The sequence below is a fragment of the Mixophyes fleayi genome, chromosome 8 (genome assembly GCF_038048845.1).
Source record: "Mixophyes fleayi isolate aMixFle1 chromosome 8, aMixFle1.hap1, whole genome shotgun sequence".
Classification (NCBI taxonomy): domain Eukaryota; kingdom Metazoa; phylum Chordata; class Amphibia; order Anura; family Limnodynastidae; genus Mixophyes; species Mixophyes fleayi.
The window spans coordinates 5,258,632-5,278,035 of NC_134409.1; the positions used below are offsets into that span (position 1 = coordinate 5,258,632).

Here is a 19,404-nt window from a genome sequence, read left to right on the forward strand (position 1 = left end):
TATAGTCATTTTTTCAGAATTTAAAAAACAATTTGATAATCTAATGTAATTCTTACATCAAAATCTCATAAAAAGAACGTAAGAAAAACAAAAATTCTACTAAAGATGTTCACTGTCTTCTGCCATATTTCTGCAACCTCTAATTATTCACTTTAATCAATAAATAAACTGTTCATAACGTATGCTGCTCCTTACTCACATACCACACATTTTATAGAGTGGAGCATTCCCAATACAGATTTTTACTCTCAGTATTTACACCTCGATACCCCCCCCTCTATTGGTTCCACCTTAAAATCAGACCGTGAGAGGGTAATGGTGGTACCTCTGTTCTCGCAGGCTCCCAGAAGGTTGATGATATTTGGATGGTGACCCAGTTTACATAGGACCTCCAGCTCCCCGGCAAAATCCCGGTGGTCGTTCTCAGATGCAAACTCTGAAAGGGAAACAGGTCCAGTTTAATTATCACAAATTACTTTGTCTTAATTTTAATGTAAATGTAACCCCCACACATAATAATAAGAGGGGTCTGCCTTCTCAGATTCAGGGTGAGTAAGGTCCCTAAAATGTTCTACATGGGGGAATGTTCATTTAAAGAGAGGTTGTTCACAAGCGGTCAGCCCATTTAATGCTGTTGCTTGATAACCACAATTGGGGTAACTGACAACGTAACAATGTTTCCATTATACCGTTACATAGTTACATCTAACTCTCTCCTCACCTTTTAGCATCTTGATGGCTGCATTCATCCGTACCCCGTCTTTTTTAATCATGGCCTTTATGACCTGACCGAAATTCCCTTCTCCAATCACATCCTCAAACTTAATATCCGCCCAGTCCAGGATAGGGTACGAGAAGGGCTCTGTCTGGGGTCTTGGGCGTCGAGTGAGGGTCAGTGTCCCCGAACTGAACTGCAGGATGGTCTCTTCTCCCTACGAGGTCGGTGCAAAGGAAGTGTAATAAGAACGGATGTGAGTTGTCTTAAACACTTTTACAGTCTGTAACATTATTGTTTCGGACCTTACGCCAATTAATGCGATTGCATGCGCAGAACTATTTTTCGTGAAATGCGTCATGCAACGGAAATTGCAACTAAACATGAATCAGGCTCAGTTTGTTTCGATTTTTGCATGCCATTAAATACAGTATACCACAATAAATTTATATAGCAACACTTTGCAACATTAGCAAATGCAGAAATTATGTCAATTATTGTTATTTAGCCTAGTCTAAGCAACTGTCCTCTGTTACCAGTCATTTTTTGGCTCTCGCTTCCTGTACAACTACAGCCCAAATATCTTAATATAAAACATCATGCGTTGTAAAATGTTGCTATAACCTATACATATACATTTCTGAATATTATTAGGTTATTTATTTCTGAATTTATTACTTATCTCTTAACATAAGTTGGAAAAAAAGAAAAAAAATACTCATGTGAGACACCAAAGCCACACTGCCCCCTAGTGTCTGTATTATGATAAGTCATTGTATATTTCATAGGGAACTGTACAGTCATTGTCAATGCAGAGGGCAACCTGTGATAGTCATATTGTTACTCACAGATCCAGACTGGTATGTGAACATTCTCCTGCGATGGAATAAATTCTTTTTAATGCAGAAGAGGGCGAGCAGGGCGACAATGATGGTGAAACATGTGACCGATACGGAACCGATAATGGCCAGGATGAGCTGGTGACCGGAATCCGATGCCTGTGGGTTTTGGCTCTCCATGCTGATGACGCTGAGAGGAGATTCTATGGGCACAAACAGCAGTTACTCCAATGCACTATATAATGAGGCACAGCCTGTAATGAGGCACATCACACAATGAGGCAGATTATAAAATGAGTCACACCATCGAAAGAGTCATATAGTACATTGAGGCATATACATAATGAGGCACATAATACACATAGGCAGATCATATATTGAGGTTTGAGGCACATACTGAGGCACTGTGGCACACTGCTGTAACAATTGGCCAGATGATAATAACTGGTGGTGGAGTATGATTGGGATTTACCCTTCACAGAGTAAATTCTACTCTCCGGTATGACTTAACCCTATCATGTCTGTTGCTGGATGGGCTACGACAAGGACACAGAGCCTGAGAAGACATTTACCCTCGCTGTATGTTGCCGCAGTCACCGTTTGGCTCCATTCTCCCGGTACTCTAGAGTTGGCACGCACACGGAACTGATAGACCGTGCTGGAGTTCAGAGCGCCGATAACGTGCCAGGTCTGGTTGTGGCTCTCCGTATCCGCCCATTGCTGGTCCCCAGGAGCTCCCAGCCTCCGGCTCTCAACTGTGTATTTAATTATCCCCCCATTCTGGTCATCAGGAGGAGACCAGACCAGCTTTACACTGTCCCTAGAGAGAGGTTCTGCGTGGACGTCCTTCGGAGGTGATGGGCCTGTGAACACAGTAGATTTAGAATTTGTACACCAAGCACAGGACTCTAATTTCTAATAAAAAGCTGGGAACACATCTATACAATTATCGTGCAGATCACACAATTCGTGACCATTTGGTCAGATATTGCAAAAGTGTGTACGCTCCCACGATCATGTTTTAATATTGTTCCAAAACACATCGCATCCATTGATTTGGTTTTTAGCTAAAAATCTCGATCAACGATGGAATGATGTCGGGCAAATGTGGCAGTGTTTACGCACTCACCACCAGTGTAGGCAGATATCTGTACAGTGTACAGGGTCAGGATCTTTTCAGCAGATGATTATGAGAGATGAAGATCACAGATCTGAAGGTAAATCGTGTAGGTGTGTACACAGGAATCGGCATGATCATCCATACTTTCAATCGTTGGTGAAATCATTACAGAAATAGCATCTGAAGTAAGACTGCATAGATGTGTACACAGCTTAACTATCCATGGGGGCTGCAGGTCTGATATTCCATTTATTATGCACTGCCAATTAAATGTATTGATGAGATGCATAGAAATGGAAATTAATGTGCCTCATGCCTCAATGATGTCGTTAGCTTCTAGCACACTAGCCAACTTTTTTGAGTTGCAGTAGATGCGGAGGGAAGCCAGGTGTCATCAGGTCAGGCAGGACTTCATCACGCTCTGCCCACAGCAATACAATCTGCATCAACATTGAATTGGTGTTTTTAGGATAGGGGCATGGGGTCTAGGCGTTGTTCACCACTTTGCAATGTTCCAACTCCAGAAATGAAAAAGTTGGGAGCTACACTTTAATGTATGATGCTGTTGTACAATGGACAAGTAAAGGATGGACAAGAGCCCTTGGGGAAATGTTTAGCTGGACCAATGGATCCCTCTGGGTGTTATTTTTATTGCTGGTACAGTAAGTCTAATATGGATTTGAGAAAAGGAAGTATTGTTTTGTTTTACGCTGGGTTATATGTCTACAATGTGCTGTAATAACAGAGCACTGTTCTGTAGACACTCTCACCTTTGCTGTTGAGTATGATGACGTAGGGATCGGAGGTTGGCCCCAGGCTCGTGCAATGGTAGATGAGGACTTTAAAGATATACTCTGTGTTGGAGCTGAGGCCGTAAATCCGTGCAGACAGAACATCTATGGAGGTTATGTTCTCTTGCAAGTAAAGGCGGTACGGAGGGTAGTAAACCCTGACCAGGTAGCCACTGCCCACCACCTTGTAGGTGGGCAGCTGCCAGTTTATGTACAACGTGTTTCGATCCTCTATCGAGTAGCCCTTGATCTCTGGCTTCAATGTGGGTTCTGGAGAGAAAAGTCACCATAAACTATCCATAAGTATCACACATATAGTCAATGACAATCTCCTAGTATCTGGAATACTCTTGTTTAAGTGAAAAAATAATAATAATAATTTAGGCATTGTTTAGAAACTGTCCTCTTCATTTCACTGTCTGCCTTTCATCTTTTTGTTAACAATTTACACAAGCGCTGAATTGTAACAGATATATTTACCTATGCAATCGGTTTCTATAACAGCCAGTGGCCCCAATGGTCCTTCACCACCAGATCCCTGTCGGCTCAGCTGAAATTGTACCAGATAAGCGGTAACGGGCTTCAGATTCGGTAGTGTGATGTTGTCTTTGTGGTCCACTGGAAAGTAGATAGAACTATTCTGTTATATATAATGTGTGCAGGTATAACTATGAAACAGCCGTCTAAGTATTGATTACATCACTGTGGATTAAGTTCAATGATACACTTTTACTATTTATAAAATCCAGAAACACATAAGTGTTTATTTTATGTAACAGTGTATTGAAATGATCTGGCAGGGCTGGAGATCGCACAGACATAAATACTTGGTTTTATCTAGTTCTGTAGAACTTGAGAAAGTGCCATAAGATGACACCACTCCAGAAGCGGAGGAAAGCAGGACACTCATTGTCACATCGGAAAGTGAGGCACACAGAGAAGCCGACATAAAAAGATATTAACATATTTGAAAGAAATAAAACCCTGCTTCCCCCTTACTGTTCCAATAACTGTGACCAAAAGTGATATCAGGGAGTGCACATTGTGATGTGGAGCACCACATTATGCCAATCCACAATGGCCATGTACATAGGGTGCCCAGATAGCCCAAGAACGTGGGCAATGTGAACATAATGAATTTAGATTCTATAAAAATTCAAGAAAATCAGACACAACTTTACAATGTTGTTCCCAAATGTAGCTCAGAGTTGAGATCCAAGTGAAATCCAGGAAGCATTTCACAATTTCGTACCTATAATGTTGGACCATGCCGATCTACTTTCCTTAGGCCGATATAGTAATTTAATGGATGAAATTGGTCCATCTCCTTTAAAATGATGAAGTGGAGCGAGGATCAGCTGTCTACTGCGCCTGTCAAGCAGTCGCGGTGGCTCTAAAGGTTCAGGTGGCACTGCAAAAGAAAATTTCACATAGTAAAAGATCTTACACTGCAATTGATTTAAAACCAGTTCTCAGTATTCAAATATTTGACACGGTGTGGGAGGATGGCCTCAAATTCTGGACTGATAAAAGTTCCCTGGAATTGTGTGTGATGTTTTGAGTTCTAGTGTGAGTTCCTAAAGTCTAGCCCAAGGTCCAGAGTGAGGTCCTAAGGTCTAGTCTGAGGTCCTGAAATTTAGTGTGACATCTTTTGTTCCATTGTGAATTCCTGAGGTCTAGTGTGAGGTCCTGAGATCTAGTGAGAGGTCCTGAGGTCTACTGTGAGGTCCTGAGGTCTAGTGTGAGGCCCTGAGGTCTAGTGTGAGGTCCTGAGGTCAAGCTCGAGGATAATTTCTGGAGAGCAGTGTACCAATCACCAATCCTACCCAACTGTTTGGAAGTTCTAATGCTTTCCACAAAGGTTACAATATTTTGCTTTGCAATTTCTCCGCACACATGTTATATTGAATTTCCATGTGATCCAATCAGAAATAAACTGGATGTCATTTAAGAAAGTCTAAAAGAAATTACACCAGATGTAAAGTTTTAATGTTTAATACAGTTTGCTGAATACAGTGAAGAATTGAACAATTACAGTTCATGACACTAATTTCTTTGCATAAAGAAAAAAAAGAATCCAAAGCTGAATTCTATACAATCTATACAACAGAAAATAATTCAGATTGCTGTAACCTGTTTAGGTTGTCTCAAACGCAAGGCAATTGTCTTAGGCCTAAAGTGCTAAAGGACCCAATTATTATTTCAATGTGATAATAATAATGATAATACACCTTGTAAGCATTCAAACACTGTAAAGTTGCAGCCTACCTACTATAAAGGGGCCACTACATCCAAATTCATCAATAACTTCACCAGTCCTATTAGCCACACTAATCTGACTAAAAGCAAATAAACAGTACTAGATATATTAAGGTCAAATTTAGAGATCATCATTAAACCTGTGGATAAGTGCAGAGCTATTGTTATTATGAATAAATTGGATTGTAATGCATAAATTCATTGCTAATTAAATGAAGGGTCTACCTATCGGACCTCCACATTGTCAAATATTGTACAATTCCGGTTTTATACAGTATATCTTACAGTGTACAGTATATACAGTATATAGCCATAACAGTGAAACTACACTCCCAGGAAGACCAATTATAGCTGTCTCCAATTCATTAAGTGTTAATCTATCACAATTTATTGATAATAATTTACAACTGTATATGACTAAATAGAAGTTTTATTTGAAGGATACATGTGACATTTTGAAAAATTACAGAGTATACAATGGTGTAATCTTTATTATTTGGTGAAAGCAGTTTCCAACTCTTTATATACAATTATTCAGCATAATCAGGGGATTGAAGTTATAAGAGAGAAGCTATTGGTGGAATTATCATCAAGGGAACAGAGTTTAAATTGAAGAATATTTTTCCTATTTTGAAAGTTTCTACTACCTTAAAAAGATTGGGACAGCCATTGGCACCAGATTTACCCCCTGCTACGCCAACTTATTCATGAGTTCCTAGGAAGATATATATGTATGTCCCATGATTTACAGGGGGCAGGTCTGATAGCCTGACATAGGTTCATTGATAACATCATCTTTATATGATAAGGGGATGAGGATTCCCTTAATTGTTTTTGACAATATCTCGATAATAACCCTCACAATATAAAGGTAACATCTGACATCAGTAATCAAAGCGTAAACTTTCTAAACCATACTATTTATGTAAAAGATAATATAATACAAACTAAGATTTTTAAAAACCCCACATATAGCAGTTTTGTATGTTAAAGTAATTAGTCATCATCATAAGAATTGGCTAAAGAACATTCCAGTGGGGCAGTTTAAAAGATTAAAAAGGAACTGCACATAGAATCAGATCTTTGAGATACAGGCAACAGGGATACGGACACAGTTCCTAACTAAAGGGTATTTAGAACATCTAGTTGATCAAGCTTTGGAGACCATACAAGTGATAAATAGACAATATCTACTCACTACAATGATAAAGAAAGCATCCAAACAAGATTCAAGTTTGGCCTTTATTTCTCAATATAATGAGCAATTTAAAAATTTGGGAAAAAACATCAAAAGACATTGGAGGATACTTAAACAAGACCCACCTCTTTGAAGCATTCTATTTTTATTTTTATAACCTCTGAGATTATCATTTTGTACTATAAAGCTTTGTGTGTGGGTTTGCGCCTGTACCCCAGATTTTGTTGAGCCGTCCCTTCTCTAAGGGAGGGGTAAGCAAGCAGTTGGCAATGCATGCTGGGAATTATAGTTGCCAACCTGTTTTCTATATTTTTGTTATGTAAAAGTTCATAAAATGTATCAGTTTTTTGCCTATGACAACAGTGGGATTATGATGGAAATACAATAGTTAAAAAAATGACCATTTTACCTCTGACGTGCACTTGAAATTTTCGGTTGTCCTGCCCCCCGCTGGTAGATACACGACATTCCCAAAGTCCATTGTCTGACAGGGTTATAGAGGGCACGGTGAATGTACATGTGCTACGTTCCGAATCCAGGACCGCTTGGCTGGCCTATAGGGGGCGAGAGAGAGCAAGGGGTAGTGCAGGTTCATAACATGGGTAATAAAGAATGAATGGATATCTCATTTCCACATCACAGTTTATCACATTTTAAGGATATTTAGGATATTGGATATTATACTGTGAGTGTCTATCTTAATAAATACAAAAGAAGATACAGCTCTCTGCGAGGGATAATATATCTTCTTAACATACTGGAACAAAGTATTTTGTTTTCTTGGTATGATAGTAGTATTTAATAATAGAGGAATAATGGGTCTGATTCATTAAGGAAAGTTAAGCAAAACAATTGAGTAAGTTTTCTTACCCAAGTTTTCTGGACAAAACCATATTACAATACAAGGGGTGCAAATTAGTTTATTATTTTGCACATAAGGAAAATACTGGCTGTTTTTTCATGTAACACACAAATACTTGATAGCTTTATTTGTACACTGAAATTTAAAATTGATCTAGGACATGCCCTACCCCAAATATAAATTTGCCATCACATTTTAAATTTACCCCCCCCCCCCCCCTCTAGTGCAACATGGTTTTGCCTTACTTGCTTACTTTTGCTTAACTTTCCTTAATGAATTAGGCCCACTGTCAGAATTTAATATTTGTATATCCACACCCTATTAATTATACCCTGACCTCAGCTAGTCAGGGCTGGATTATGGGTGGGGCAACCAGGACAGCCCCTAAATTTTCCCCACGGCACTCTCATCACTACCCTAAAGTTGGATACAATATATATTTTGTTACCTACAAACCATAGTTGATTTTTATATTTTATAATACATCTCCTTTCCTCCACCTCAGGGGAGCGCTTTTGTCAGCAGTATCTGAGGACAGGGACTTACCACTAGCACAGAACCGTCAGGTCGGCGCAGTACGATACTCTCCCGGACGGGCTGGGGGTTACCGGACGCAGCGCAAGTGAGTATCGCAGTGGAATTCAAATTAAACTCAACCTCGGTTCGAAGATCAATGATTTGAGGAAGTCGATCTGCAATGAGAAAGATAAAAGGAAAGTTAAAAAAAAAACAAGATTGTAATGAGACGCTACTATAGAGTCATAAAAAATTGGATAATTGGTTTGGGGGCAGCTCATTCACCGTTGGCCAGGGAAAGTCATATAGTCCTCTTTTAAAAGGACATTACAGTAAAAAAAGACTTGCTTTGGTGACAATAGTTTAAATAATTGTGAATTTTAATTTCTTGGCAGAGTCGGATTACTCACTATGCAACCCGGCTCCCGTAAGGGTTTTTTGTTTGTTTTTTTAAACTTGCTGAATTTGCAGAGCAGTCTTTGTACAGAATCTGTTTAAGACCCTTGGCAACTTTTGCCCGTTAGCTAATTTCTTATCACCACTATCATCATCATCATCACCATTTAATTATATAGCGCCACTGATTCCGCAACGCCGTACAGAGAACTCACTCACATAGTAGCAATAGGAGCTGTAGTAACAGAGCAATTTATCAATTGACTGCTGATCGCCGTGGCGAAGGAGTGTATTTCCGGCTTCACACTGATAAGACCACGCATTTGCACAAATGTTAAACTAGCAGGGAAGGAGAGAAGGAGTGTCCAGTCTGCTGGATAGATCTCTGTCCGGCTAGGCTATTAGTATAGAGGGATATATGTGGTACCCCAAAGCCCTGTTGAACAGCACAGAGGAGTGCATAAACGCTTTTAAAATGCAGGGCTACAAGGGGTTAATTGTGCGCCTGAAAACTTGTGCCCAGAAGTGATTGACAGGAGGAGGATGAAGGCCCTGATTGGCTGGGGGAGTAACAGGAAGAGGTTGTGCAGGAAGGAGGAGAGAGAGAGCAGCATGGTAGAAGGAACAAGGGGGAGGATGTGCAGCCGAGCAGAAAGAAGATAAGCTGCTGCCAGAACTGTGACATTGCCAGCAAAGCCGACGGAGAACAGCCGGGGACACGCAGCGGGGCTCCAAAGACAGTATTCACGAACTACAGAACTCTTTTCAAGGTAAAACCTTAGCCTGCAGTGTATTGCACACACCCCAGTGTCAGAGGGAAGAGTGATGAGAGAATCTATCCAAAACTGACATTGCATTCTTGTACAAGGAAGGATTGTGAGAGCTTTTCCCCCAGATCATACCTATACACAGGCTGCAGGGAACAATTAAGACGGTCGTTTCAGCTATATCCTGTGTGTGTGTGTGTGTGTGTGTGTGTGTGCTGATATCTGGACATTATACCCTGCTGCAGAGTACATGTGCTGATAGAGATTCATTGACTGTTGAGAGAACAGCGCCATCTTGTGGCTGAAATGAGCAACAGCTCTGCTTTCTACTATAATACTTAACCCTTGATGGAAACCTCTGCAGGACATTGGAACACTACCCAAATTCCTGTGCACAGGTCAGCCCAGGACTGAGTGGAAAATATGGTAACGTTACCAGGGATAATATTGGTGCACCAAATGTTTTAGATGATAATGTTATGTGATTTACCTAAGAATTGATTTATTAATATTGAAGGTGTGACATTCAGTGTTAGTGGTACCGCTGCAATTCAAGTTAACTCAGCAGTAGATGCTAAAAGTGGGGCGCCTGACCCATAGGGAATAGCACGGTACCCCAAACACCTGAATAAGAAGTAGCCCTCTAGTGGGCGCGGTAGTGACCGCAAGAATCTTGATGGGTTATTATTAATGGTTATTGCATCATCACCAGTTAGATAATGTTAACGTGAAAGTAGTAACTGTGATTACCAGTGTGCCTTATTAGACAATGTGTATTGAAGATGTTATCGCTATTCTGCCTTATACTTAACAGGTGTATGTTAATGTTAAATGCTATTGTGCTCTATGCTGATCAGACGCATTATTTTGTCATTACTATTGAGCTGAAGGGGTCAGTGGCGCGGTGGCTTACCAAAACTATCCTTAACGCATTCTCAATAAAATCAAGTTGTTTGACAAAATCTTTGTCCCTTTCATTGAAGTATTTATCTCCTGACCACCGGATATCCAAAAGAGAAAAGAACCTGACTTGTGTCTGGAGGACAAGGTGAGGGACGGATTCCCATCAGTACCCGACCACCACATATATGATAACACCATCTGAAGATGGCGTTAGCTAAAGGAGAGTTCTGAAGAGATAAGCTTTTCGGAATTTGTTAAATTGGACCAGACTGCAGTTCCCATAGAAGATATAGGGACTGTGGTACTGATTGATAGTTTGGTGAATGTCGGAGGTATCTGTGATATATCCAGCGTTACATTGTTCTTAAATAGCCCCTATACTTAAAATTTGCCTTAATCCTGGGAAAACAGTAATTTCTGGATTTAAGGCAAAATAATGTTTCATAAATAAGCCTCTAAGAGAGAGCACCGAGCAGCAAACGGGACGGTGCAAAGTTGAGGTGACTGATGGCGTTCCTTCCAGGCTCCGAGAACCATAATAGATCCACAAAGTTTAGGGGTAAAGGAGGATTGTTATCAGTATCTGGGAGAAAAAGAAAAAATAATGTTGGGGGCATGTATAAGATATATGGTATAGTGGGAAGACATTATGGGGGGGACAACTGGAGGAACCAGAGGCAAATTAGTATCTTGCTTAGTTCCCCATGGGATCTTATTGTGGCTCCGTTTCATGGGTCTCTTACTTAAGAATAAAACATCTCTGGGAGAGTGTTTCTTTAACATTATTGATTGGTAATACCAAGGCACAATGACGAAGCTTGTATTAGTAGCTCGGACATTAGATGAGAGTGTTGTATTGTGATCTATAGATACTTCATAGACCTCTGCAGAGAACATTTTCCCATAATCCTCACTAATACTAAGAAAATTGAATTTGTACAGTTATGAGGTCATACGGACAAGCAGGAGATAAAGATTGATCACATAAAGATGTTGGTGGTCTATGTACACGCCGGGAAGTATCATCCTTACCTGATTTCTCACAATACTGCCCATGCCAGCTGTTGGGGCACACGCAGCCGCTGAACCTGTTACAGGAGCCTCCGTTCTCACACTCACACTTCAGGGCACAGCTTGCTCCGTACTCTCCAGGGGGACAGGCTGTCAAAATACAAATAGTCAGAATGCAATGCAGAAAACAGGGCGTAAAAAAGATGGGTGTGTGTGGATCCGGGGTGATACCAATATGTACTTAAGGGGCCTGAATCATTAAGGAACTTAACTTAAGAAACTTCTTATTTCAGTCTCCTGGACAAAACCATGTTACAATGCAAGGGGTGCAAATTAGTATTCTGTTTTGCATTTTGCACATAAGTTAAATACTGACTGTTTTTTCATGTAGCACACAAATATCAACTTTAAATTTCAGTGTACAAATAAGCTATCAAGTATTTGTGTGCTACATGAAAAACAGTCAGTATTTAACTTATGTGCAAAACAGAATACTAATTTGCACCCCTTGCATTGTAACATGGTTTTGTCCAGGAGACTTAAATAAGAAGTTTCTTAAGTTAAGATCCTTAATGAATCAGGCCCAAGACTCCTAAATAAAACATTGGAGCAAAACGAAATTATTGTTTACTAGAATTACTTCTGAAAATACCATATGGAGAACAATTGAGAAATTAAGTAAGTATAATGTGGGGGCTGCAAAATAAAAAACAGTTAAATAACAGACTGCTCATTTTCCAGTTGCAATAACTAAATGAACAATTCGTGTTGGTGGCTGTAATAAAGATTACAGTGTTTTATATCTTTTCCAGAGTATAAAGCACTAATACAAATGTTTTTATAGTGAACGTAACTGGAAACATTTAATGTTCCATCTGAGGCAGCCCCGTAAGTAACCCGAGGAAACAGTTTTGTAAACATCTGTGAGTAAATTTGAAGGAAACAGGTGACAATTAGGTCATTTACGGCTGAACAGCACAATACTGATGGACACTAGGTCTGGTTTCCTCTGTTGTGATGTCACATGACTGAAACACTTCAGTCTGATACAGAGTTGAACATAAAGCTGCATTTGCACACTTGTGCTTCCACATCTGTATCTTGAGTCATACATAGCTTAAGATATGTGCAACATTAAATGTAGCATATAGATGAGTCTGATCAAAGATGCACCAGTCATCATCATAAACTCCAAGAGCTGCATCTGTTTACATAAATGCTAAATGTTTGTTTGTAACTAACGTATTTCAACTTCCGTGTAACTCAAAATAAGTGAAAACAATACTCGTCTCAAAGGGGGATGATTAACTTGTATCTGCACCCCCTTACTGAACAGCACTTGTACGGTAAAGCTCTTTATCCATTTCTCCAAATTCGAGGGGCCACAAGTGCAATACACATACACATGCAACTAATGGATGCAAGTTGTGCACATATGCAGTATGTCAATATGGCATCAAGGCGCACATTTAAGTGAGCTTTGATTCTCTCTCTCACTCTCTTTATCTCTCTCTTTTTCTCCTTCTCTCTGGCTATTTCTCTCTCTCTTCCCCCCCCCCCCTCTCCTGTCTCTTTTTTCTCTCTCTCCCCTCTCTCTCTTTGTCTCTCCGCTCTGTCCTCTGTTGGTCTCCTCTCTCTCTCCCCCCCGTCTCTCTTTCTCTCTCCCCTCTCTCTCCTTTGTCCTCCTTCGGTCTTCTGTCTCTCTCCCCTCTCTCGCTCCTCTCTCTCTCCCTCTCTGTAAAATAATTGTGATGCTGGAGTTTACCTATAAATAACCAAAGCTCTTTCTGTGTGACACACTAAAGTGTGGTGGTGCAGATTGGGTTTGGTACCTGTCTGGCAGTGTGAGCCGGTCCAGCCACTGCCACAAGAACATCCATAGGGGTCCGGAAGGCAGAACGTCAGCCCTTTGCAGCCTTGTTCTTTCTTACATGACTCTTGACAGTTTCTGCCAAAGTTTCCTTCTCTGCAGGCTGGAAAACACGATGGGGCATTTACTGAAAGTGGGGTAGATGGAATTCTGTAGGAAAAGTTATTCTCTTCCCTGTGTCACATTTATAGAAATGTCTCCCAACTTCATTATGTGGGTCACATGTTCCCATGTAAGAGCCCCCAACTTATCCGGTCATTCTATGTACGAAGAACCGCTGCATTAAACAGTTGGTTATTGGTGGGAGCACCCCAACAAAAATACTGGTCAGGGGGAGGGTTAGGTTTTAAAATACATTAATGCGGACAACCCTTAAAAGCCAAGAAAAAGACAACTAATTTTATTAATTCTTGTGCATGTGAAATAAAAAGAATATTAACCTTAAAAAACAAGAATATTAAAGAGCTTCTGGTAAAATTCACAAGCACATACAATAACACAGATGTTTTAACTTTTTATCTCAAACAACGATAACTCCATATAGTCAGTAATACAATGTGAAATAAAACGTTTATTACAACTCAGTTTATATGTTTTAAATCTAATTATTTTTCTGACTGATAGATTAGAGTAATGGGGTCTTCTCTTGTCCACTGGTTGGGTTCTGGTCTATTGGCCGATCACTCATGTATTGTATATTAGAACAAAACTTGATGTACCCTTCTCACAACGAGGTCCCATGAACCCCGGGGCGCAGATACACTCCCCTCTGCTGTCGTGACACACTCCGCCATTCAAGCAGTCGAGACAATCCTTCTGACACGACGGTCCCCACTTATCGGCCGGGCATCCTGTATTCAAGAGATAAAGGAAGGATTTACTAAACTTACTAAGAGGTGCTAAAAAAACAGGAGAATTAAGTAACCAGGATCATCAATGAACGATAATGTTGCTGTCACAGTCATTATTGTCAATCCCGAAGCCTGGCTATCCATGAACCATGTGACTGCGCCATGTATTACGTATACTAGAGGGATGCTGACTGCTCCTGACACAAACTAAACATCTCACCTGTTTTATTTTGTTTTAGCTTTTTAGGTTTAAAAATCTGCAAATTCAGATAAAAGCTCTGTTGTGACCAGATTAAGTGACTCTAGTCCTGAATTTCAAAGTATGTTAGACAATCGGACATAAATCTTCTGGGATCAATTCGATTTATAATAAGACGCTTTTTCAAATTCAGAAGAGAAAAACACAAAAATGTTTAAATTACTTCATCAAGTCGACATGTTAATATCCAATGTATGTTTGTTTACAATTCACATGACTGTGGACATATGACAAGTATATAAAAACATTGTTTCTGTCTGGCAAAAAAACACAGCCATATATATATATATATATATATATATATATATATATATTAAGTCCTGAGAATGAGTGGGACATGTGAAATGACCCCCTAATGTGCTAAGGACAAGTCCTGCTCATCTGATGCATTTAAGGGGTTAAATAAAACACAGTTCACTTCCCACTGTGATCTGCTGGTTTTCTGATGCTGACAGAGGAAAGGGATCCTTCCTTCGTTAGAATCGTGCATGAAAGACTGTGGGAAATGACAGGAACAGGTTCACTTAGAGACTCTAACTCCCCATCCCTGGCACTTAGAACGCTGGGAGTACCCTTTTGAAATAGGGACATCCTCTCTTTCCTCTCAGTACCCCTGTTTATCTATTACCTGTTTTTACGAGAAGGCATTAAATGAATATGCGATGGGCCCCAAAGTGCTCAGCACAGGGGTGAGAAAAGCCGCAGATAGGTAAACCAAATGGAGCCTATTTATTACAATCTGAAGAGTTTCCATTTCTGACCTCTTACGATGAGCCTGAAGAAGGCGCTGGCCAGGGGACTCGCCGCCATGAAGCTGGCGCTGTACACTCCGGCCTGATTCACCTGCACCGACGGCATTGTGAGCAGCGCCACCCCGTCCGTCATCTCGTTCTTGTACGTCGTCTGGAATATGGTTCCTGGAATGTTAAGAGGTAGAGTGTTAGTGTGATTCATCTTCTATTTTCCAGGATTAGGAAGCCGTAAATCCATAACTTACAGCCTGGGAGTGTGTGGCCACTGATCCGAGCCCCCATAAAACTATATGGCTCAGTGGTTAGCACTTCTGCCTCACAGCGCTGGGGTCATGAGTTCAATTCCCGACCATGGCGTTATCTGTGAAGAGTTTGTATGTTCTCCCCGTGTTTGCGTGGGTTTCCTCCGGGTGCTCCGGTTTCCTCCCACACTCCAAAAACATACTGATAGGTTAATTGCCTGCTAACAAATTGCCCCTAGTTTGTGTGTCTGTGTGTATGTTAGGGAATTTAGATTGTAAGCTCCAACGGGACAGGGACTGATGTGAGTTCTCTGTACAGCGCTGCGGAATTAGTGGCGCTATATAAATAAATGATGCTGATAATGATGATGAAGAATATAATTTGAAAGTTAAATAATGTTACTTTCTCAATTTTCAAACCTAACGACATGCTTGCCAACTCCCGGAAACAAGTTTCCAGGAGGGGGGGGGCGTAACTGGAGGGTGGGAGGGGGCGGGACGAGGCCAATTGCATCATTTTGCCCCCCCCCTGCGAAAACATAATTTGCATAGCGGGGGGGGGCGGGGCCAAAATGACGCAATTGGCCTCACCCCGCCCCCTCCCGCCCTCCAAATTGGCGTGATTCTCTGTGATATCCGGGATCCGGGAGAAATGCCAGCCCGACTTGAATTTGGGGAGTCTCCCGGACTTTCCGGGAGAGTTGGCAAGTATGTCTAACGACAAGACAGAAACCACTAATTTAGACATTTATATCCAATCTGATGCTAGCTATCATTTATCTAGTACATTCTAGAAGATGATAGCTGGTTTGGTAAAGTTTGGTAAATCTACTCCTAAGAGATAATATGAAAATGACTATAAAAACCAGATGGATATTATTTCATGAGAAGATCCTCTCCACTTTTCATTTATACTTTCTATTTCTGAGTATAAATATACCAATAACATTTTTTGTACATATCTGTTGCATTCCATGTATCAAGGGTGTGCTGGTGTAACAATCCTGACCAGGTTTTGTTACTTTCCCTGTCTGCTCTGTTTTTCTGTGCAACACACGACTCACCCTCAGGGCGGGTCACTCTAACCTGCTCTATTTAAACTCAGCACTGACATCTGCTCACTGTCAGTGCAACTTGTTGCTAGCCTGATTCCTTGGACTCCTGTGTATCCTGACCCTGTGTCTTTCCTGTGTATGAGTTTCAGTTCTCTACTCAGTGCTGGAGCACTTCTAGTGGGACTCCCCTGCTGCAAGTATCATCTTGTGCATATTGCAAAGACTTTGTTTTCTCTCTATTGTGCCTCTACTGATTCACAGCCTGCTGCAAGTCTGTTCATGTGCATATAACAAGACTGTTATTGTATTTATCCTTGTCACACTCCACCGTGGCTAATTGACATCTGCATATCATCATCTGCATATATATATATATATATATATATATATATATATATATATATATATATATATATATAATATATGAAGATGTAATAATAATAATATATGAATATTACTTCATATAATAATTTATGAAGAATTGAAGAACTACATCGTGTCTTGCCTCATTAGTCTGAACCTAGTAGACTCAGCATCTGGTCGTGTACAGGCCTGCTCTGACTATCAGACCTGTAACTACCAGCACCGTAACAGTTGGCTCATTAAAAGCATCATGATCAACTTAGAATTAAAACTATAACATAGAAAGTATAATCACTTTTCTGAAGATGTAGGGCCTGATTCATTAAGGAAAGTATAGCCAAAAAATGAGTAACTTTGCACCTTGGCAAAACCATGTTGCATTGGAGGGGAGGTAAATTTAAAATATGATGGCAGATTTATAGTTGGGGTAGGGCAGGTCCTAGATCAACTTAAAATTTCAGTGTATGAATAAGCTATCAAGTATGTGTGTGCTACAACCAGAATAAAGCCAGTATTATTCTTATGTGCAAGTGGAGTCTAGTAGTGTAGCTTATTTATTTTAATTAATTTGTTTAATGTTTTTGATCCCTTAAAATCATTATTATTATTTTTTTTAAATGCAGTTTTACTAACTGCAAACTGCCAATGGTGTATTTCCTGACTTGATGTGCCAGTGCGGTGGAACAGTGTAAAGGGATATTGCTCACCTTACCCGTTGAGCAGGATGATGCAGCTGCTTAAGTTGTGAGACCACACACATACGGGGCAGTCATGATGAGTGACAACCTTATAAAACAGGAGCAAGTGTCATGGGACCTTTAAGATCCCCATAACTTATCTATGAATAAACTGCACACCCTGTATCTGCTACCAAACGTCCTACTTCATTTCCTTCCACAGTCACCTGTACTGAATTGGCACAGTGGTTAGCATTGCTGCCTCACAGCGTTGGGTTTATGGGTTCGATTCTGACCAGGGCCCTATCTGTGTGGAGTTTGGATGCTCTCTCCGTGTTTGTGTGTGTTGCCTCAGGGTGCTCCGGATTCTCCCACACTACAAAAACCTATTGGTATGTTAATTGTCTTCTGGAGAAATTAATCCTAGTGGTGCGTGTGGCTCCATGTGATTCGGAATATAGATTGTAAGCTCCACTGGGGCAGGAACTGATGTGAATGATTAGACATTATCAGAAAAGTGTTGTGTACTATGTGAGTTCGATTAATAAATTAATTAGTAATTCAAATAAAATTTCCTTCTGACCACTTCATTAATTCAGCACAATAATAAATGAAGCGGGAAACTCAGGTGTAGGGGGATTTTGTGCAGTGTGTACTGGGGTCACGTTGGAGGGTCTTTACCACCCCCAGTCACTATTTAATGAGTCTGCAAGTATGAGATGCAGAAGTTTACAAATTAACAAACATGACTTATTTGTAAGAGCAGTGTTTCCAATGTTTCCAGAAACAGGCGCTGCACCATCACATTGGTTCTACCAAATTGGACAGATACAGCCATTCAGAACTCGTATCACTGTCAGACGGGGGTCTGTGTGTTATCTGTGTATGATCTGTCAGAGGCCAACAGAGGTCACCTGTGAATCACATATATACTGGATATATTTATAATATACTCATTATCAGACCCCGTTACCTACCGTTGTACTTCCACAGGATGTCCGGGTGACTCTTTGCCACTTTGGCTTGTATTTTGGCTCCTAATTGTGCATCCTGGTTCACACTGACTGTCACTGTAACTTTAACTGGAGTCAGATCAGCTGGAGGAAGAGGACAAGACGGTGGTCAGTACTTAAGGGAGATGGTTTATATACAAAGAACAAGACAAGAAACGGACAGACCCAGATTAAGGTTACAATATGTCTCTTAACACCATCAGCTCAACCACAGTACACAGTAAAAATATTTCCATTATTCGTACTTTAGTAAGAGGGTTACAATTAAATCCTCATGAAAGACATAGTTATGTGAGGGTCTTTGCACACACACTAACCAAATTAATAAGATTTAGAAGACAGATATAGGGACATATTTATGAAAGCACGGTAGTGCACTTACCGTGAAATTAAGCTCCCTGGGTGTCCTCCGGATATTTATGAAAGGTGCATCGCAGCAGATATCATGGATATCTGCTGCTTTGCACTCTTCTTCATTTTTGGGAGCAGTCACCATTCTACAGTATGGCGACTGCTCCCAGCTCAAATCTAACAAGTTCCGATTTTTATTTTTTTTCGGATACTTGTCTTGATAATGTACGCCAGCTGAAGCATTATCAGAATTGAAAAAATCCAATGCTGTCAGCTCTGCTCCGAAGAGCAGAGCTGGACAGCGCATGTGTGGAGGGATCACATGATCCCTAGCTGTCACTCACCGCTCGCTCTCTGCAACTATCGTTGCAGAGACAGAGCGGGGATCTTTGTGCGCATGTCCATTTCTTGGAACTGCACATGCGCAATTGAAGAATGAAGAGAACGAGGAGAAGACCCGGAGACATCGCTTCCGAAGAGCCAGGTAAGTATGGTTTTTTTTTATCACAGAAACAGCAGTTTTTCGGAACTGCTGTTTCTGTGATCTGTTGTTCATAAATTTGAGAAATAGATCAATCCTTATCCATGCAATAA

General features: G+C 40.6%; 1 protein-coding gene across 2 annotated transcripts in view; it reads right to left on the bottom strand.

Moving 5' to 3' along the window:
- Window positions 1-19,404, bottom strand: part of TIE1 (tyrosine kinase with immunoglobulin like and EGF like domains 1) — a 49,060-nt gene that overhangs the window by 10,727 nt on the left and 18,929 nt on the right. Inside the window, exons 3-16 of one of the 2 annotated variants that reach the window (XM_075181711.1) lie at window positions 18,424-18,543; window positions 15,119-15,274; window positions 13,967-14,098; window positions 13,210-13,350; window positions 11,399-11,527; window positions 8,331-8,476; window positions 7,332-7,476; window positions 4,718-4,876; window positions 3,946-4,083; window positions 3,445-3,735; window positions 2,127-2,417; window positions 1,564-1,757; window positions 722-932; window positions 326-436 (exon numbers count right to left, since the gene is read on the bottom strand). In XM_075181711.1, coding sequence (XP_075037812.1) covers window positions 326-436; window positions 722-932; window positions 1,564-1,757; window positions 2,127-2,417; window positions 3,445-3,735; window positions 3,946-4,083; window positions 4,718-4,876; window positions 7,332-7,476; window positions 8,331-8,476; window positions 11,399-11,527; window positions 13,210-13,350; window positions 13,967-14,098; window positions 15,119-15,274; window positions 18,424-18,543 — 2,364 coding nt within the window. The remainder of the gene's footprint in view (window positions 1-325; window positions 437-721; window positions 933-1,563; window positions 1,758-2,126; window positions 2,418-3,444; window positions 3,736-3,945; window positions 4,084-4,717; window positions 4,877-7,331; window positions 7,477-8,330; window positions 8,477-11,398; window positions 11,528-13,209; window positions 13,351-13,966; window positions 14,099-15,118; window positions 15,275-18,423; window positions 18,544-19,404) is intronic. The other variant, XM_075181712.1, reaches the window with a different exon arrangement.